We start from the raw sequence: 23,359 nt of genomic DNA on the forward strand, positions 1-23,359 counted from the left end.
CTATTTGAAAATAATATTTTTTTTATTTATTTGTTTGTTTATTTTGTAATAATTTTAATGGAAGTAAAAAAGATATCTTCTTGGTTAATTTTTGAAAATTTTTAAGATATTTTCATTACTATTAAAATTCAAGAGTTAAAAGCCGAATGAATTTTTTAGTCTTTTATATTTTTTTGAGTATTAAAATTGTAAAATAAAAAAATGCCCTACAAAAAAATTTTGCCTAAGGCCGCATATACTTTAAAGCCGGCCTGTTAGAATCACTTGCAATCCATTCTGCAGTTCCCCCATTTTGGCATAAATTTCCCTACCAACATTCAGGGATGTCCACACAAGCTTGCTCGTACTGTGCTGGGATCCTTTGCAAAGTAAGAAACATGTAGCTCCTTTTGAAGAAGTGAAAAAAAAAAAATTCATATCCAAGAAATATATGGGCTGATGGAAATATATAATGAAGTATCCGGGTTTCTAAGGGAAATATGAGTCATAGAGAATTAGGACTCATTATTTATCTCGTTGGACAGCTTGAATTTAATTCTGTTTCACTTTCATTTCTGTTTCTTGTAAATTGGATTCAAATATTCATAGATCTTGGTTAATTCTAAAGGGTCTCGGGTACAAAATTGATTCTAGATTTATCTTGATTTATAGATATGGCCTTTGCATATACAAATGAATTAAATACCTGATAAAAAAGGATACATCATTAATCATCCACATAAATTTTAAGAAAACTTGATTTTTCGATGATTATGTACCTGTGTTTCTAAGGGCACTATCACATATTGTTGTCAAAGAAATACCAATAAGCAAACATACCCAACACCTAGTGTTATATACAAATGAAGACCCTTCAATATATAATTACTGGAATATGGCAAAATTTTATAAAATAAAATTTATATATATGATGATTTCCGAAGATAGCCAGCTCACCATTACTTGTTTCGTTCATGCTTTCATTCGAATGCAAATCCTTAAAAAAAAGAAACGATGTGAATTAGAGTAACTTGATTTCTTAAAAAAATTATGAATATCCTTTATCATAATACACTCTTTTGTAATTTTAACTTACATTATTTGCAGCAAGTTAAAGCAACCTTTATTTGCGTGCACATTACTGAAATGTTAAATTGAACTTGTGTACAAGCACAGTAAATTGCATACATTTGTCAAGTACTTTCCAACTGTAACTTAAAAGCTAGTAAGCATTAGCTGTTGTAATTTAGAAACTAAGTTAATTTGATTTTATACTTGTATGATAAAAAATTATTATATATATTTACTAATTTTGTTACAATTATTTAAAAAAAAATTGTCACTACATATTACTAACTTTTATTTCATACAACAACTATAATTTAAAAGTTAGAACACCTTAATATCAAACAAGACCTATATGAGTTTCTGATTCGATTAAGACCATTTTTGCATGAAGTGAAATCCAAAGCAAGCTACCTATAGCATCTTTCACGGCAACACTTATACCTCCAAAACAAGTTATGATAATACTCAAATGCTTGATTACAAGTGGGAAAGGTTGGATTTGCCATGACTACTTCTGGAACACTCAAATTCTTCACAAAAGTAAAACTAATAAAATGAAAATTTGTCGATGTTGAGAGGGCAGAGAATGGCAAGAAGAGACATATATTTCCATTGAAACTTTGCAAATTCAATGTCTTTTAGATTGAGTGTCTTTTATTTAAAATTATCAGGGAAGTTAAAAATCGAGGGAGTTCATTTAACAGAGTGGGTGAGAGTGAGTAAAACTCCAAGATTCAAACACAGGGTAGTTAGAAGGTAAAGAGCAAACTTGTTGTTCGTCATCTATGGACACAGAGGAGTTAATATGTAAATGCAAAGCTATTTCTATATGAGATGGCAGTGAACGAAAGCTATCAATTAGAAGCGGAATGCAAGGAAAAAGAGGGAGTATAATGGCAAATTCTCTAGTTGGGAAAATTCTATTGGCAAAGAGTGTCCACACGGATATGATCAAAACTGCATTAACACGAGCATGGAAAACAACAAAAGAGGTGAAGATTGAGAGCATGAGAAACAATATTTTTCGGTTCAAATTTGGGTTAGAAGTTGATAAACAGAAAATAATGGCAGGAGAGCCATGTCATTTCGATAAGGCTCTGATTGTTTTGAAAGAACCCAGTGGAATAGGAAACATGAGAAAGGAAGAATTCACGCATACACGTTTTTTGGTACAAATTCACAATATACCCATAGTTTGCATAGAGAGAGACAATGTTCAAAAGCTGGGAGGACTGATTGGAGAGGTGTTGGAAGTTGAAACTGACGATGACGAGGAGTGTATTTGTTTGTATGCAAGAGTCAGAATATCCATTGACATCACAAAGCCATTACAGAAAATGGCTGGAGCTAGAAGAAAATGATAAAGTAGAGTTGTCAGTATTGTATGAACGGCTCCCAGATTTCTGCTTTTGCTGTGGTACCATTTGGTACCAATTTAAAGAGTGTGAATCATACATGGGGCAACCAAAAAAAAAAAAAAAACTGCCCTATGGAGTGTACATGAAGGCATTGTCCAAAGTTGAAAAAACTGGGCTGAACAGGGGAAAAGATAGATGGAATAGAAGGTTTGAGCAGCTCAATAACGAACCAAAGGAAGCAAAACACCATGGGAGTAGGCAGGCAAAACAAATTGGTTTAGACCCGTATAAACATGAACCCGAGTCAAACCAATCTAATTCGGGAGATCATGATAGTTAAACAAGGAAGATTGGGGAGTAATTAATGCAAATGACTATAGAACTAAGAAATTAGAAAGACACGGTCAAAAGTAACCTAACATAGCTGATACCGAAAATATAGCCGACAACTTAAACAATCATGGAAAAAAGAGAGAAAAAGCGGGAACGGAGAATTGTGAGGGAATAAAGTTAAATTTGGCGCTAAATTTGGAGCCAAAATTAACTCTAAATACAAGCCTAAAAAAATATCAAAGCAACTCAAGAAGTAGTATGTGATGGACCGAAAACAAAAAATGTTAGGCCTAAGAGAAAGAAGTGAAAGCTGCAAGCTAGAAGTGTAAGTAGCAAAGGACACACAAAAAAAAGGCTAATTGTGGGAAAAAGACTAGGTCGTGGAGTAATAAGGTCAAGCCCAAATTATAAAAAAAACCAAGATCCTAAGCCCACAAAAAAACTCAATAACTAGAGAAAGCTCTTGCAATACATCTCCTCTTAGCTATAAGCTCAACTAGGTTGTTTTAAGAATGGAGAAAATGTTAAAAACACAAACAATGCAACTCAATCAACGGAGGCAGAACATCAACCCTGCCGACAGCTATGAGGATTCTAAGCTGGAACGTCCGGGGGATGGGGAATGACCAGACGTTCATAGCTCTCCAAAAATTCCTCACATTGTATAGACCTAAATTAATGTTTCTATGTGAAACTAAATTGACATATGTACACATTGAAAATGTTGGCAAGAAGCTGAAGTTTGAAAATTGTTTTTGGGTTAGTAGAGGTGGTAATAATGGGGGTCTAGCTATGCTTTGGAATTCAGAAAAAAGGGTAGATATCACCTCTTTCAGCAAACACCGCATAGATACTAAGGTAGAATTGAAAGTGGGAAGCAGATGAGATGCACTAGAATCTACGGGCACCTAGAAACGAGTCAGAAAAAACACACCTGGACTTTATTAAGGAGATTAACAGGTTTATCTTCACCCCCTTAGTTATGCTTTGGCAATTTCAATGAGATAATGCACTTAGATGAAAAAAATGGAGGAAAAGACAGGGAGGTTCATATGATTACAGAGTTTCGAGATGATGTTCAGGATTACAATTTGAAAGATTTGGGTTATACAGGCCACCCTTTTACATGGTCTAATAGGAGATATGGTAGCCACTTTGTTGAAGAACGTCTAGATAGATTTTTATGTAGTAATGATTGGACAAATTCTTTCTAAAACCAAGCTGCAAAAAAATCTGATTATATGGTGCTCAGACCACAATCCGATTTTGATGGAAGTGATAAACAGAGCCAATAGAAAGCCATATAATAAACGAACCTTTTCAAGAACCCATTATAAAGACATGTAGAGCAACTATGATGAGTGTAAGAACATTGTAAAGGAAGAATCGGCCAAAGACTAGTCAAGGGATAATGCAGTGCAGCTTTTTAAACAAGCCAGCAAATCTTCACTAACTGAATTAATACACTAGAGTAAGAAAACTTTTAAAGGAAGCAAGAAGAAATTAGAGAAGCTGATGAACAAAATATAAGAGCTCCAGTAGGAAAGACAGTGGGATAGGGGTGAAGAATTGATAAGCATTGAGAGGCAGATCCATAACCTCTTTTTAGATGAAGAGATCTTTTGGAAACAGAGAGAGGTTTAAGGCTGATTGATTGATGGAGGGAGATAAAAGCACTAAATTCTTCCACTCAAAAGCTTCTTCTAAAAAGAGGAAGAACAAAATTTGAGGAGTTAAAGATGCATAGGGAAAGTGGGTAGAAGAAAATGAAGATATTGAGAAAGAGTTTTGCGGTTACTTTGCAGAGTTATTTTCAACTTCCAACCCTACTCAAGATCAAATAGAGTGTGCTTTGAAAGGAATGGTCTTAAAAGTTTCAACTTAAATGAATGAGTATCTGACTCAACCATATACAGAGGAAGAGATAATGGAGGCTCTAAATCAAATGTGTCTAACCAAGACACTAGGCCCTGATGGGCTACCGGCTGCCTTTTATTGGAAGCACTGGCCATTAGTTAACATCACCACATGTCTTCACATCCTCAATGAAGCAGGTAACATTGCTCCTTTGAACCACACATACATTGCTTTAATTGCCAATAATGTAAAGCTTAGGAAAGTGACTGAATTTAGACCAATAAGTCTTTGTAATTTCATTTATAGGATTGTTGTAAAACTATTGCAAATAGATTGAAAACTATCTTACATGTTGTAATTGATTCTTCGTAGAGTGCTTCTATCCCCAACATATTGATAATGGATAATATCATTGTTGGGTATGAATGCCACTATAAGATTAGGCATAACAAAGGAAAAAAAAATGGCTTGGTGGCTCTTAAGTTTGATATCAGCAAAGCTTACAATAGGGCATAGTGGGATTTTTTAAAGCAGACAATGATCATATTAGGTTTTGTTAAGAAGTTGATAAATTTAATTATGAATTGCATTACTACGTCATCCTTTTCTATAATCATAAATGGAATACCAAAGGGCAAGATTATTCCTAAAAGGGGCTTGAGGCAGGAATGCCCTTTATCTCCTTATCTGTTTATAATATGTACAGATGCTCTTTCAAATTTGTTGATTCAGGCTGAGAGAAGCAAGTTAATACATGGGTTGAAATTTGGACAGCATATTTCTATTTCTCACCTCTTATTTGCATATGACAGCCTAATTTTTTTTTCCAAAGCCTCAATTAAAGATTTCCAGCATCTAAAAGATTTGTTCGATTGCTATGCCATTGCCTCTGGCCAAATTTTTAATTTTGAAAAGTCATGCATGTTCTTCAGCGGCAGTGTCTATGCAAACCAAATTTCAGCCATTAAAAGAAAATTTCAGCTCAATGTGGTAACGAAGCATGAGAAGTACTTAGGCCTGCCCTCAATGATAAGAAGGAAAAAGAAAAATTTCTTCAATAAGATTAAGCTAAAAGTCCAGAGCAAGATCTCTAGTTGGCAACAGAAACTTTTCTCGAGTTGAGGAAAAGATGTCTTGATAAAAGTAGTGGCACAACAAGTTATGCAATGAGTGTCTTCAAGATACCTATTGGTCTGTGTGATGATATTTAGTGAGCAATAAAAAGAAGGAAAAAAGGGGGCATCATTTGGATCAGAGGGGAGAAGATGAGTCAAGCTAAAATTTGAGGGGGAATGGGCTTTAGAGACATATCAAGTTTTAACCAAGTCATGGTAGCTAAGCAAGGATAGAGATTGATTCAAAATCCAAATTCCCTTGCAGCTTCTGTCTTAAAGGCTAGGTATTTTCGAGAAGACTGATTTTCTAAATGCTTCAATGGGGTCAAACCCATCTTATATTTAGAGAAGCTTACTTTGGGGTCGACAAGTAATTCTTAATGGATATAGATAGAGAATTGGTAATGGGTAAAACATCTTAGCCTACAAAGGAAATTGGATTCCAAGACCATCCACTTTCAAACCGTGGACACGAAGTGGCTATAAATATGAAATTTTTGAATTCACCAAATTGCTCCAACAGTAAAGGTAGAAATTGGAATATCATATATACCCTTACCATCCCAAAAAAGATCAAGATTTTCATTTGGAAAGCAGTTAAAAACTTACTACCGACAGCTGAGAATTTGTGGAAGCGTAGAATTATTCAGGAAGGTCACAACAAGCATTGTAGAAATAGAGTGGAAAATACTATGCATGCCCTAGTCACTTGCAAAGCAGCAAGAAAGGTTTGGCAGCTTTCATCAATGGTGAATGCAATTCAACAGATGAGAAATGCAAACCTCTTGGGGGATTTGATGATGCTTCAGAAGAAATTAAGTAAAGCTGAACTTGAGCTTGTGGTGTCAATGTGGTGGGTGATTTGGCATGCTAGAAATAAATTTGTATTTGAAGGTGTAAAGTTGGATCAAGGATTGCAAATGGCCAAAGCTGAAGCAGTCAATGAAGTTTTTAGAAGAACAAATTTTCCAGAGATGTTGAATCTAGGAAAAATGCAGAAGGAAAAACCAAAATCCTAGACCCCTCCACCCGATGGATGGCTAAAGATAAATGTTGATGCAACTACTGACACCAAAAGACAATGCTCGGGATTGGGAGCAATAATCAGAGACTCCACTGGAAAGTGCTTAGCTGCAGCTATAAAAACCTCAAGGTTTGGGAGAGATGTAACATATGTGGAAGTAAACGCAGCTGAGTAGGGCATCAAAATAGCACAGGAAGCAGGTCTACAGTCAATTATCCTAGAAACTGATTCTCATGAAGTACCAGAATTGATAAACAACAGAGAAGGCAGCCTAACAGAAATATATTTGGTCATTGCAGAAATTCAAGATTTAAAAAAGAATTTCAAAGCCTTTAAAGCACAATATGTCCCTAGATAATTTAATGAGTGTGCCTAATCTTTAACTAAGATGGCTATTGAAAAATTTGAATATGTTGTTTGGGTGGAGAATTTTCATTCTGAAATTTTGTAAGTTTTCACTTCGTTCAATTAATGAAAGTTTTACTTTCCCATAAAAATAAAAACTTGTAAAACCACGAATTCTACTGTAGGTGAAGATTGCCATATATGAAATTTTTATAAAAAAAATGAATCTTATTTTCGATGTGAAGATTATCAAATATAGAATTTTTATTAAGAAAAATTCTTAATTTTTGGATAATTATGAATGGGAGTAATAATATGGAGATATCTAAAAATTAGACTTCCTTATATATGCAACTTAAATAACATCTTTGAAATGTTAGAAGAATAATTATTCATTAGCGTATTAATCAAATAAATTTCAAATATTGGGGTCTTCCTAAAAATTGGAGCATCATTTAGTTAACCTAATACTAAAGCCGCTCTTGAATATGTTATGGAAGCCATGCTAAATTTCAAGGGTTTAAGATTCTTAGAAAAGGCTATGCTTATCTCAAATGGTACAAAAAGGAACTCCCTAATGTGAATTGAATGGACACTCAATCCTCTAATTGCTAGTAGTTTAAGATCCTCATGTTAATTGTTCCATATCTTGATCTCATTGAGTTTACTAAGACCAACTAACTCGAGACCTTTAACCATCTCCAATCTCTGAGACTTATAACCTCAATCACAAACACCTAGTCAATTAAATTTTTAATAACATGATCATCCGCTTCAACTGACGACAAATATAATTGTCTCAAAAAAGGTAACATCACGCTTGTTGGTAACTCAAGCTTACAGCCATTTAACACTAAGGTAAGACGTGTTTGGGATTGAGGTGTTGTACCTTTTAAGTTACACCTTCTGTGAAAAAAAAATAAGCTATAAGTATGAAAGTACTTTTTTTTTCCTCCGGAAAGATTAACAAAATAAAGAATTAATTGGTAAAACTATGAATTCTACTGTATGTGAAGATTGTCATATATGAAATTTTTACAAAAAAATGAATTTTATTTTTGAGGTGAAAATTATCACATATAGATTTTTATTAAGAAAAAAATCTTAATTTCTGGATAGGGAAATTATTGACCGTTCACCCGTTTTTTTCAATTTTTTCAAAAATACACAATTTTTTTTTTTTACTGGAATCCACCTGAACTTATATTTATTTTCACTCGTCCACTTCCGTTTGGAGACTGTTAAGAAAACTAACGGAATATTGTATAAATAATTTTTTTACCCTCAAATGTAAAAGATAAATTATCCACTGACCACTTTTTTTTTCATATTATTTCAAAAATACACAATTCTTAATTTTTTGTTTGTTGAACTTAGGGATGGCAACTGGATCGCTCCATAATGGATATCCAAAATATCCATCCAATTGGATCGGATAATATCCATCCAAAATTTTTTGGATCTTGAAATGGATATTTTAAAATTATATCCAGATGGATATTGATAATTATTTTTATCCAATGGATATCCGTTTAACCTAACACAAGTTTAAAAAATTTTAATTTTATAAAATTAAAAATTAAAAATATAATAAACAAACAATTGTAAAAATATTATATTAACTAGTGAAAATTTAAATTCCTCTTATATTAAAAACTAAAGTTTTCAAAATTACCCTTTAATTTTTTAACTTATTTAATGCTATTAATAATTATTATTTTATTTTATTAATTTAATATTATAAATGGACCTCTATCGGAAAGTCGCCGGACCACCACCGAACCTCGCCGGACCACCACCGAACCTCGCCGGACCACCGTCGGACATCGCCGGAATGTCGCCGGAATTACCGTCGGACCTCGCCGGAAGGTCGCCGCATCTCCGCCGGAAAGTTGCCGGACCGCCGCCACCAACCACCAAACCGCCATTTTATTTTATATATATATATATATATATATATTATTACTAATATAAATAGTTTAATAGCTAAATTTGATATTGGAATTTTAACTATTTTATATTATTATTTTTATATAATAAAAATAAAATATCCATGGATCTCCATAGCTATATGGATAAAATCCATATCCATTATGGATAATTATGGATTTGTATTTGGATGGATATTATCCATCCATAATTGGATATTTGCCATCCCTAGTTGAACTCTACTTGAAGTTATATTGGTTTGCATTTGTCCACCACTATATTGTTGTGAAATGACAATTTTACCCTTATGATGTCAACAAAGTTCTAACGGTGTTATAATGAAAGTGGACCAATGAAAAAAATATTAACTTCAGATGGAGCGCTGCAAAAAAAAAAATTTGTGTATTTTTTGAAAATGGTGAAAAAACAGATGGATGATGGATAATTTCTCTTCTGGATAATTATGAATGAGAGTAATAATAATGAGATATCTAAAAATTAGGCTTTCTTATATATGCAACTTAAATAACATCTTTGAGATGTTAGAAGAATAATTACTCATTAGTGTATTAATCAAATAAATTTCAAATATTGGAGACTTCCTAAAAATTGGAGCATCATTTAGTTAACCTAATAGTAAAGCCGCTCTTGAATCTGTCATGGAAGCCATTCTAAATTTCAAGGGTTTAAGATTCTTGGAAAAGGCTATGCTAATCTCAAATGGTACAAACAGGAACTCCCTAATGTGAATTGAATGGACACTCAATCCTCTGATAGCCAGGAGTTTAAGACCTCGTATTAATTGTTCCACATCTTGATCTCATTGAGTTTACTAAGACCAACTAACTCGAGACCTTTAATCATCTCCAATCTCTTAGACTTATAACCTCAATCATGGACACCCAACAATTAAATTTTTAATAAAACTTTTAATAACATGATCATCTACTTCAACTGACGACAGATATAATTGTTTCAAAGAAGGTAATATCACGCTTGCTGGTAACTCAAGCTCACAACCATTTAACGCTAAGGTAATGCCTATTTGGGATTGAGGTGTTGTACATTTTAAGTTACACCTTCTGTGGAAAAAAAAAACTATAATTAAGAAATAAAAGTTAATATTATGTTGTAAATATAATTTTTTTACTAATAATTTTAACAAAATTAGTAAAGATATAATAGATATTTTATCATACAAGTATACTGTCAAATTAACTTAACTTCCAAGTTACAGCAATTTGTGTTTACCAAACATTTTGGTGCTATACTTTTTAAGCTCCAACTACCCAACCTCAATCCTAAATAAAACAGTAGTTAACGATTTCAACAAGAAACCATTTAACATTATTTTCAATTGCATAGCAACTGCGTTGGTGATGAATAGTGCTTTTATTTTGTTACAGTGCACATAAATACGATGAAAAAACTTTGAATCAAGTACCGAAAATGGGAATCTAAGCCATGCTTGTTCCCACATTTTAGATAAAACGCGTGTTTCAACTACTTGTTTGAATGGGAGTAATGGCAAAATATGATGCCTATGTGCTTTTGCAAATTAGATGTCCTTTTTCTTATTCAGTTACTAGAATATAGAACCGCACTTTGCGCGATTTTGAAAAAAAAATTTAGTATTATCTTTTTTTTCTTATTTTACTTTTAACGGTTTATTCCATTCGATTAAGAGGCAAGACTTCCAAAAAAAAAAATGTAAAGCTAAAATTAAAGACTTTTTTTAGTTATTAAAAAAATGAAAAAAACTATTAGCCAGCAACACAAATAAAGAAGCAACGCAAGATAAAGAATAAAATGAGAGAATATATTATAGAGTGATTTTATTCGTTCCAATTGTGTGTGTACAAAATAAAAAAATGAGCTCTCATTTTATAGTTACATAATCACTCCATGAAATTAATGAAAAATTATGGATCCTAATTCCTTGTGAGATAGTGGGAGTTATAGGGAAGCTAAAGGTTGTTAATGAGAGATAGTGGGGAGACTAAGAGATATATATTATGAACATCCACATTTATTTTAATAAATTCATAACACTCCCCCTTGGATGTTCATTACAAAGAATATGTCTCATTAAAACATTTACATAATTGTTATTGTGTAATACAATCAAATTAATTATGAGAAGATGAAAAACCAAATTTGAAAAAAAAATCTCTATTTATTAGATAATAAAAAATATATAAAGATGAGAAATAGTGATGCCACATCACCTCCTCTAGTCCTATCTTTATATATATATATATATTCTCCCAACATCACAGGCCTCCCTCAATTAACCACTCTCAAGCCGATTAATAAATTTATTAATTATATAGATCATGTTCTTACTCATCAACAACATAATTAGAACTGAATCTAAATCCAAATTATTTTGAATTAATATGGATTATGATATCTAGGCATGCATGGACAAATTGAAATTTAGTCTAATTCAGCTTAATTTATTCTTTAATGAGAAAATAAATTCGAACAAAAATGACCCACAAAAGATAATTACAGAGAAACATACAATATACATTTAGAAATTGGTTTAAGAAATATAGGTAGTGTTTACTTGCTGGAGTAGGAGTGTGGAGTGTGGATTCTTCCCACTCCAGTGTTTACTTACCTTAAAAAAGGGGGGAGTGGGAGTGGGAATCCATGGGTCCCACTCAATTTTGGAGTGGGGAGTGAGATTCCCACTCCCATGGGGGGAGGTGGGAGTGGGAATCCACTCCCCCCTCTTCCCATTTTATCCTTATAATTAAAATTAAAATAAATAAATAATATTTAATAAAATAAATAATATCATATTTATTAAAAATAATAATTATATCATATTTATTTTATTAAATTTAATAAAATAAAAATAAATAAATATTATATTTAAATTAATAATATTAAACATTAATTTTAATAAATATTAATTATTTATTTAATTAATAATAATAAATATTTTATTCTAAAAAATATTAATTTTGTACTATATTATCAATAATAATATTTCATTTGTGTTGCTATTATTAATAATTTTTATTCACATAATTTAAATTTAAATTAATAAAAAATTATGGTTTACATAATTAAGAATATTAGTAATTATTATTAATTTATAAATATAATAAAATATTTATTTTATTTTCCAAATATATTTTTTATTAATTTTTTAATTACAAATTATAATTCTGTACATAAGGATAAAATTGTAATTTAAAATAATTTACTCCCAATCCAAGACAAAGTAAACAAATAATTGGAATTCTGATTGACAATCCATACTTTCATTTAGTCTAAATAAACACCCTACTCCCACTCTCACTCCCACTCCACACTCCTAATCCAAGGATTCCCACTCCAATCCAAAAAGTAAACGCAACAATAATATCTGTCAACCATCAACAATCTCGCCGTCTAAAGCAGCAGCAAACATATAATAATGGTTCTCAAACATTGTTAAATCCCTTAACACTTTAGAATAAATCAATATAGGAAATGATTGGTAAATGCTTATTTATTCCTTATATTTTGAGTTAAGTGCTCATTTAATTTTTTTATTTAAAATATATATTAAAACAAAAAAAGACAACAAACAAACGAAAAAAAAGAAAAAATGATTTCCAGAGAAAGTCTTGAACTCTTATGATATAGGATCTTGAACTATCTTAAAAGACATTATAAAATATAAAAGGCTAAACGGTCATGAATATGTACTCGGAAATAAAAAAATTATTATTTTTTTGTATTTTGTTTAAGTGAACATTCAAACATCATTTATTTTTAAATTTCAAAATTCTTTACTTTTATATGATATATATCATAATAATTCATAAAAGAAAATTGTATGTATTCTATCTCTAAAATAAATTTAAAAAAAACTTACAAATGATTAAGATATAATAAATTATTATTATTATTATTATTTTATTGATGATGATGACAACAACGACGGCGACCATGATGATGATATACAAATAAATATTTGCTTTAATATTTTTTTTTTAAATATTTGTTAAGTATAAAACTCTACTCAAGTCGAATAAATATATGCTTCAATACACTTGAGATATGGCTAAATGTCAAAAACAACCACAAACATGAGAAACTGGATGCAATAGTCCTTCCGTTTGAAAAATGTTCGATAGAACCTTTCGTCTTAATTCGACAAAAATATAAAATAAATTAGGATTACGAGGTGGTTAAAAGACTACAAATACATTAATCTTTTATTAAAAATTATAAATACGTTAATCTGCATGAAGATTTTTATTCTAATTCAAACAAAGAAAAAAGACTTTGGTTTTTCAAACACTTTTTAAACCAAAGAAAAGAAATCCAACAAACTTACTATGATTTTGTGAATCTTCATAAAGCTCATATATTGTTTTTTGATTGGTTCGAAATATATTCTTCTGATAATAACATCTCTTATCCTTTTAAAGAGTCAAACCCTATTACTATTAGGAAAAAAGTTCCTGAATGGAAACTTCTCGATAGTAATAGAACTATAGAATCAGAACACCCACCTCTTCGGAGTTTAACCATTGATCATGGTGAACCTCCTGTCGAAATTCGAGCTTCACCTTACAAAATTCCAAAGCCAAATGATTCCGAGGCAAATTTAAGTAGTGTTATCCAACAGAATAATTTCTGTAATACTAACTTAAATACAATCGGAAAGCAGTTGACTAGGATAGAGAACCAAATCCAGAAGTCAACCATTTCTGTTCCATCAATTTCTCCTATTCCAACAAAATCGGATTCTGACAAAAAGCTTAAGGAACCTATTTTCAAACCCTTTCAGGTTTCGAAAACTAGCCAGAAGCTTGTTCAAGAGTCAAAATCAGATTTTGCTAAAGCCATTAGAGAACAATTAGATAGGATAGAAGCTGCTTCTTCCTCATCTAGCAAAGCCCAAATAGCCCCTGATACTCCTCAATCTAGCAAGATTGGAGTATTAGAAAAAGATGACCAAACCTCTATAGCCTCTTCGGATGTTGAAGCCTTCCAAGAGGAACCCATTCCTAAAGCAAACAAAATCCATTGGGAATTAGCTCTTCCCACTGTCAAAACTCCACCGGATCTAGCAATAGATAATAGACCAAGTGCATTAAATCAGTCTAGGTATAATGCATCTTCAGTCTATGAGTGGAATATTGACGGCATGTCAGAATACAATATCCTAGGATTGTTGCAACAGATGACAATGGCAGCTAATGCCTATAAAACCCGCTCAAGTTGTTTCGGAATCGCTGGTGGAGCGGCTCCTTCAAGAATCCATTCTTCTGGAAGATGGACATCTTTCCATTGAATAGGTTTTGGAATGACAGTGTTGGCTCTAGACAAATCAGTCTGCAAGAGAAGAGTCTCATCTCTTTTTGACTGGAATTTATGTTGTGTACTGAATGCAGTGATCATTGCCTTATATGAGATTTTAAAAATTAAGGCAACTGGGATGGATCCCTCAATCATATTATAATTATGGGTTTTGATTTGTAAAATCATGCTTTTCAAAATATTCTTATCTTTAAGAGAAATTGTTATGTTTGGATAACAATCAAATGAGATTGGACCTTTACAGAGACTGGATTCGATGCTACTTAGCAAAGAATCATCAAAAGAGATGAATCGTCCATCTCTTAGGACAGCAAGGATAGAAGTATCCAAGCCTTCTTTGGTTAAGGGTTTTATACCGACTTGAATAAGACCTATGTGAACATAATTGAAATTCTTTTCCTTTAATTTCTTTAAAGAATGCTCAGAAAACAAGTGGATTGTTTCAAAAGGATTTGAAAGAGTTATATCACGCTCTTCAGTCTTTATGATATAATCATTCTTTAAAAAATTTCGCAGCTGAAAATGTACGCTTGTTGAAAAATCTTTTAAATAAGTAAAACAAAAACTATATATTATGATGAACAAAAAGGTTTGATAAATTTATAACAAAATCTAATTACCTTGATTGAGATAATAACTATGGAAAATAGACCACTAGTGAAACGGACAAGGTAGCACTTTTACTGGGTGAAGGAAATTTGGGAAAGCGGAAAGCAACTAATTAAAAAATTATAACAAAAACTTTCCATGTGGAGTAATTTTTTTTAAAATTATTTTAGGGAAATAATAAAAAATTTTAGGCCGGCATCTCGAATATAAAGTAGTAATAAAATTATTAAGCATCAAATTAGACTTATACATCGCCTTATCACAATTTTTCTTTATAGTGACATGTGATTTTTTTTTATCCTAATAAAGAAGAGATCCCTTCAACTAATTTCAATATTTTGAGTATTGACAAAGACAGATAACTTCCGTTTGAGTACATTATAGATTAATTTGTCATCGCTGAAGTCACTCCAATTATATGATGTTTTGATATTCTTAATTAAAACCAATTTCATGTTTCTTTAAATATAATTTTTAATTCTATTTTACTTTCTTTGTTGGTACTACTTGATTTTTAAATCATTTAATTATCAGCACTGATGTTTGCCCCGGGTCAAATCCCGGGTCAAACCCCGAAACTGGCTAAAACGACATCGTTTTGTCTATTAATTTTTTTGTTTTTATTCGCTATGAAACGACGACGTTTTGCTTGGATAAATCACAAAAGCAGCAATAGAACCAAGTTGTTTCTTTGTCTTCGTTCTCGTTTCACCAAACAGCAAGAACCCATGGAAAAAAGAAAAAGGGGAAGCTTTTGGAATGACAGATTTCAAATCTAAGCACAATCTCTGTCCGTTCCTTTAATTTCTCTTTATCTACATAGATTTATCATCACATCACTGATTACATAACGATAGTTAATTAATATTCTCTCTTGCCCTGTAAACAAATCTTAGAGAAAATACAATTAATTATCTCTCAAAAACACTTAAATGACCATCGATTAATTCAACATCACCCAGAACAAACTGGCTCTTCCTTTATATTTTCCGACAACGGCTTCCTTAACCTACATGAAACTAATCTATACTTGAACTCCGGCACCGGAAAGTACCCATCATGAACACCCTCCAAGGAAAATGATGTTTCCGTTAAGAGAACAAAGAGGAAGAAGCAGTTGGATTAAGAGACCGAAGAGGAAGGAAGAAGCAGCTGGTTCTGTTTTTTTCACTCTTTACGTTGGCAAAGGAAAATGATGTTTGTGTTACTAAGGGTTCTGCAGCAACGAAGAGGAAAGGAAGAAGCAGCTGGGTGAAGAAAACGAAGAGGAAAAGTTCTGTTTTTGCACTTTATACAAGCCAAAATGACATCGTTTCTCAGCAAATTAAAATGAGAAAAATAAGTGCCAAAACGACGCCATTTCAATTGTTTCGGGGTTTGACCCGGGATTTGACCCGGGGCAAACATCATTTTCCTTTAATTATACATATTTTTTAGGCACCCTAAACTTTCATTCCAGTACAATCAGCACAATAATTTAGGGTTATTCTACTAATAATGTAACTTTTAAAATACTATGCGTTTTAAAAAATAATTGTATGTGTGCTAAATTTTATTGCTAAATTGCTATAAGAATGTAAACGATTGAACTAGACTTACTGTTAAATTGAATTTATTTATATATTTATAAATATGTATATAAAATATTTTTATTTTGTATAAATGATAATTGATAACTAAAATAAATATTTTATATTATTAATTTTTTTTGTTATCTTAACATAATGGGAAGTAATAATATTTTTTTAAGTTAATGATTTTATTTCCTAATTAAAAAGGATAATTTTAGATTTATATAATAAATTTGAGAATATGTATGAAATTATGTTAGGTAGAAAATTGATTCTTAAATCAAATTTTGAAAAACTACTTATTCTCAATTTTTTAAAATCCATTATAAAATTAAACTAAGTTTACCAAAAATAATTTTTTAAAAATTATCAAAATCTAAAATTAACTATTAACTTTTAAAAATTATTTTTAAATTTCTCAACAATAATTCCAAACAACCCTTAGAATCTCATTATTAAAAATAGGGTCCGCCTATGTTGCAACAGTTGCAACATACCACTACTTTTGTCATTTTGTAATTTAACCATAGGATCCAAGGCAAGAATGGTAAAAGCAAATCCAACGGTAGGGTGTATTTATTTTGGTTTTTTTCATTGCAATCCCTCTTGTTTTTTGAAATGTCAAGAAAAAATATAATTATTATTATTTTATTTATTAGCTTAGTTGTTAAATGATATGAATAAGGAATAAGTATGAAATTTAAGAGGACTTTTATTATTGATATTGGGCAATTACAATGCATGATTTAATACTCGTTTATTTATTCCAAAAATTCATAAATATTTCATAATTTATTAATTATTACTATCATTTCTAGATCTACTCTCATTATTTAAATTTATTAATTATTATATATTAATTATTATTTTTATATTAATTATTAATATATAAATATAATATGATATAATAAAATAATATTATAATATAATTTATTTTTAAGATTATAATTATTATAGTAAAAATAAAAATATAATTTAAATATATTTAATGTTTCAATTAAGACAAAAGTTAGCACACTGTAGTGAATTATATAATTGACTACAATCTAACTTTTAAAACTTCCAAACATAAGTAAGTAATAAATTAATGTGAACAATATTATAACAATATACAATATTATGTTCTAAACACATTATAATGGTGCGTTTATTAAATCAGAATTGAAAATGAGCTAGACTTGTAATAAGAAATTTGAATTAGAATAAGTTATTTACTTGAGCTATACGAATTGGAATCAGAATGAACAACATTCCAATTGATGTGTTTACTTTATTTTATAATTGGAATAGGCTATTATAAGTTATTAAAATGCCATTTGTTAATTGTGTCACTAATATTATTTGTATATATTATAATTAAAACAATAATAATAATAATAATAATACTAAAAATAATAATTATGACAATAATGTTAATTAAAACAAAAAATTAAAAAAATTTAACAATAATAATAATAACAACAAAATTAACTGAAATAATAATATTAATAATGATAATAAAAAAATAATAAAAATTATTAATAAGTTTTAATAATAATAATAACAACAATAATTAATAATAATTAAAATAATAAAGTTAATATATTTTAATAACAATAATTTTAATCATAACAAGATAAATATTAATATTAATGAAATAATTACAGTATAATAACAATTAAAATAATAAAAGTAATAAATTTTAATAAAAATAATGATAGTAAAAATCATAAATAATAATTAAAATAAATAAAAATAATAAAATTTAATAGTAATAATCTTATATAATAATAATAATGATATTAATAATAATAATAATAATAAAAAATTAAAATTCTTTTTAAATATCATTTTATTTCAAAAATGGACTTATATGTAAACGTTTGTTACTTTTAGTGGCTATTAAATTTTACAAAAAATATAAAATAGTGTAGTGTAATCGAAAGGACCAAAGTTGTTGTATGTTGCAACTTGCAACTGTTGCAAAATAGGCGGCTCCTTAAAAATAAAGGCATATTGGTTAGTTGTTCAAATACAGGCAACAGCAGCCAGCTACGTACTTGCAAACGTCACGTGCCAGCGATTAAAAGCATTTTAAACATATGTGAACATTGAATCCAATGGCAATGGAGACTGATTCGACCCTCGTCGAATTTTTTCATATTCCAAAACGGTCGACCCATTTCGGTCTATAAATACCCAATTGAACCCTTCCGTTTCTTTAATCATTTTATTTTCAGACGCGTTAAGGATTCTCAATTTGCTTGTAATTCTACTAAACATGGGAAACAGAGCAGAGGAGGCTAAGCAAAATCAAGAAGAGAACAACGGTAACATGGCCATTGAAACTCCCATCATCCCTCTTCTCACTCCTTACAATATGGGCAGTCTCAATCTTTCTCATAGGTACCGATTGTACCCACCTTTTATTTCATTGAGTTTTTTATTTTTATTTTTATTTTTTGGATTTACATTTTCTTTCGCTGTATGGATTTTTGTATGGCGTTAACTTTATTGACGAAAGTGACATCTGCCAAAGTACATTTGAGTGACGAGCATTCACATCATGAGCATTCAGATTCTCATTGTTTATCCAGGGCTCAGCGCAAACTCAGTTGACCACTGAATCCTTGTCCATTTAGAATGAATGGATTAGTGAATATTTGGAATGGATTAGGAAATATTTGGGATTTAGTTACTGTGGTTTTTAATTCACAGTCTCTATGTGGAGTGAATCAGTAGCTATCGAGTAAAACTGTTGGTGTTTAAGGAACACTTTTTAACTGTCCTTTTTGGGTAATTAAGCAGAAGCACGCCCGGTTATTAACTTATAATACCCTTAACTGATTAGAATGTATGATCTGATTTAGTTTCTGTATCTTCTTTGTATTTGTTCGTTTGGTCTATGATCTGACTGAGAGTTTTACAGAGGCAGTTTAAGTGTAATGTTGCAATTTTATGGGTTTTTTTCTTTTGAGTTTGAGTTATTGGTGATGGGGCTAATTGAATTGCGGCTTGCTTGTTTTGTTTATTTCAGAGTTGTTTTGGCACCACTGACTAGACAGAGATCATACAACAATGTTCCTCAGCCACATGCCATTTTGTATTACTCTCAAAGAACCACCAAAGGGGGTTTGCTTATAGCCGAAGCCACTGGAGTTTCCGACACTGCTCAAGGGTAATTTTACATCCGTTTAACTGTTTTAAGAGTTTTTTGAGGTATTAAATAGATAGGAAATTGTATGTTTGAGTTTCGAAAGCATTACCTGTATTTAGTTGCTTGAAAATCTTGTGTGTTCTGTTGTTTGTTTTATTGTAAGGTATCCAGATACACCTGGTATCTGGACAAAGGAGCAAGTTGAAGCATGGAAACCGATTGTAGATGCTGTTCATGCCAAAGGTGGGATCTTCTTTTGTCAGATTTGGCACGTTGGCAGGGTTTCAAATCAAGGTGTGTTCTATATCTCTCTCTTCTATTGACAGTTACTGGTTACTTAGTTATCAGGATCATACATACATTTTATTTCTGACAATAAGATAAGGTACCGTGAACTTAAGCTATTGAATTGCAGTAACTTGCAGTAATCTAATATGAGGCAAGTGTTGAGAGAATAAGCAGCTCGGATTAATCAAATGCTCAAATTGAGTACTGATCATCCTACAGATGCACCATCCTTTTGCATTTTATTTTCAGTTAATAAAATGACATTCAATAGTTTTTTTACAACCTCCATGTGATGGATCTGACTGATTTTATAGAAATTTGAGAATCATTTCAACTGGATCTTCATTGGTTTTTCCTGTCGTCAAACTGTACAGATTATCAGCCAAATGGTCAAGCTCCAATTTCCAGTACAGACAAGCCATTGACCCCTCAAATCCGCGCTAATGGTGTTGATATTGCACAATTCACTCCTCCAAGGCGGCTAAGGACAGATGAAATCCCTCAAATTGTGAATGATTTCAGGCTTGCTGCAAGAAACGCAATTGAGGCTGGTAAATTCTTTTTCTGAAATTAAAAATTGAATTGTGGGCAATAAGTGTTTTAAGGTCGCCACAGGATGGGTGATATTTCACTGGTCTACTTTTCTTGAGATTAAGGAAAATAGTATAAAAGAATAGTGAGATTCTTCCATTCCATGCATGGCTATCAGAAGGAAAGGAAAACTAAACATAAATGCATTAATAGATTTTTACTAGGCTTTTGTGGCTTGTAAATAATGTTGTTTTATTGTACTGTAAGGTTTATGTGAAAACAGTTAAGTTTCTTTACAATTATGCTTATTGTCCCATAGTTGTATTTATCATATTGAATAAAGAATTTGAAAACTTAAACCTTACCTAAATGTGTCATTAATGTAAATGGAGTCATTACAATAGTCGGATTATTTGGAATGGGTTCTAGAATCTTACATGTGACTCCTTTTGTCATCTAAAATGATGGTTGAGACTTTGTTTTTTATGATCTTATCAACTGTTTTGTTGTTAGTTAAAGTAGGGATTGAGTACCTGCAACTCTGAGTAGTTTTGTAGCTTTCTGCCTGCATCTCTGAGACATCACAAAACTGCCTAGGATTAACTTTGAGAGCCAACCTAGTAAATGCTTAAATACTTTTTCTTCTTCTTAAAATGAAAGCCAGACCCTCCGTTTGTCTGTCCGCACAATGCGAGCCTCAGAGCTTTTAGTTATATGAGAAGAGGTAGATAAATGGAGTGTTCATGCTGTACAGGTTTTTGGTTTCTAACTTTGTCTTATACTGTATAGGTTTCGATGGCATTGAGCTCCACGGTGCACATGGCTACCTAATTGACCAATTTATGAAGGATCAAGTGAATGATCGAACAGACCAGTATGGAGGATCCTTAGAGAATCGTTGCCGTTTTGCTTTAGAAATAGTTGAAGCTGTTTCCAATGAAATAGGGGCAGATAGGGTTGGGATAAGACTATCTCCGTTTGCAAACTATATGGAATCAGGAGACTCTAACCCAGAAGCTTTAGGTCTTTACATGGCAGAATCCTTGAACAAATATGGTATCCTCTATTGTCACATGGTTGAGCCAAGGATGAAAACAGTTGGAGAAAAATCTGAATGTCCTCACAGTTTGCTGCCCATGAGAAAGGCTTTCAAGGGTACTTTTCTTGTCGCTGGGGGTTATGACAGGGAAGATGGAAACAAAGCTATTGCTGAAGGCCGTGCAGATCTTGTTGTTTATGGTCGCTTGTTCTTGGCTAATCCAGATTTACCCAGGAGATTTGAGCTCAATGCTCCCCTCAATAAGTACAACAGAGAAACATTCTACACATCCGATCCTGTTGTTGGTTACACAGATTATCCATTTCTCAACACCTCTTCTTTGGTTACCAAGAAAAATGATTAGACTGATAAAGCATTATCTCGGATTTAATCCTGTTTTCTGATTGTTTATAGATGTACTGTGTTTATGTAAAAGCCAATATAGGTTATCTCAATAAAATTGTATTGGCGTAAGGCCAAGCTCTATACCTATACGTTTCACATACACTTCCTCTCTCATTCCAATTGAGACTGCAATTCTCAAAAATCACAAGGATAAAAGAAAGACGAAGCATTGTGGAATCAAACTCAAAACCATCCTTTCGTCTCATAAATTGGAAAACGAATTAACATGGAGCAATTCATCACCAGCATGTTTGAATACATACTTAGCTTTCCCTTCCGTTAATTTCAAAATACTTACACTACTCCAAATTGACAAAACATAAAACAGGTCTTCACACGTGTGCATACGGGCTTGGCCCATTTCTCAGCCATTTGATGAAAACTAAATTTATATATTATTTTGGATTAAAATCAGTTAGTAGAATTGATTTGAATTGGTCAAGGTTCGTATCTAAAATAAAATATTTAATCTAAAACTATAAAAGAGTAAAACTAAACCTAATTGTATTCGATTAACACCACACATGTACAGAATAACAATGACACATCTCTTTCTTCTATAGTACTTTTTGTCTAAAAATGTACTAGAATGAAAGGAGACTGAAGCCTATTTTGGCTTTTTCATTCGCTCACTAGTTGGGTGTTCTTTTACAATTTTCCATAGTACTTCTCGAAGGAATTTGGGTGATTAACTCCGTCTTTTAGCTTTTATTTGCGGATAATATAGGGTAGGTGAGCTAAGTTATTGCTGGATTCATAGCTAAGTATGGATACAGAGGATTTATTGCGCAAGGGTCAGGCTGTCGTTCTAAAAGAAGAAGAAGCAGGCATAGTAGCATTCATGGGGCAAATGAGGATTAAGGGAGAAGAAGTTGCTGCGAATTGTCTAGTAGGGAAGGTGTTGCTTTCACGAAGCATAAACAAGGAAGGCTTGAAAGCAGCTATGCAAATAGCTTGGAGAACAGTGAAGGAGGTAAAAATTGAAAGCATGGGGGATAATATTTTTCTCTTCAAGTTTGCTTCAGAATAAGAAAAGAAAAGAGTGCTTATGGGAGGGCCATGGCATTTTGACAGAGCACTGATAGTTTTGATCGAACCATCCGACATTGGTGATATCAAAAATTAATCCTTTACGCATACAACATTTTGGGTACAGATCCATAATATACTCATAATGTGCATGAACAAGGAGGCAATTGAAAAACTAGGTGAAAAGATTAGTGGGATCAAGGAAATAGAGACAGACGAAGCCGGGGATTGCATAGGACAGTTTGCTCGAGTAAGAATCTCCCTTGACATTACTCAGCCATTAAAAAAGATTGTGTTTTTACAACAAGATGAAGGAAAAATTCCAATGCCAATCCTGTATGAAAAGCTACCGGACTTTTGCTTTTGTTGCGCGCATGTAGGTCATCAGTACAGAGAGCGCATGTAGGTCATC

At 31.6% G+C, this 23,359-nt stretch overlaps 1 protein-coding gene across 1 annotated transcript; it reads left to right on the forward strand.

Annotated features, from left to right (window-relative positions):
• The first annotated feature begins 18,655 nt into the window (after positions 1-18,655).
• LOC112100160 (putative 12-oxophytodienoate reductase 11) lies at positions 18,656-22,007 on the forward strand. Its single transcript, XM_024188648.1, has 5 exons — positions 18,656-18,904; positions 19,536-19,676; positions 19,819-19,949; positions 20,318-20,494; positions 21,264-22,007. Exons 1-5 carry the CDS (start codon positions 18,780-18,782, stop codon positions 21,875-21,877), a joined length of 1,188 nt encoding a protein of 395 aa, XP_024044416.1. The 5' UTR covers positions 18,656-18,779; the 3' UTR covers positions 21,878-22,007.
• Positions 22,008-23,359: the final 1,352 nt, after the last annotated feature.

The sequence above is a fragment of the Citrus clementina genome, unplaced genomic scaffold, assembly GCF_000493195.1.
Source record: "Citrus clementina cultivar Clemenules unplaced genomic scaffold, Citrus_clementina_v1.0 scaffold_3, whole genome shotgun sequence".
NCBI classification, from domain to species: Eukaryota; Viridiplantae; Streptophyta; class Magnoliopsida; order Sapindales; family Rutaceae; genus Citrus; species Citrus x clementina.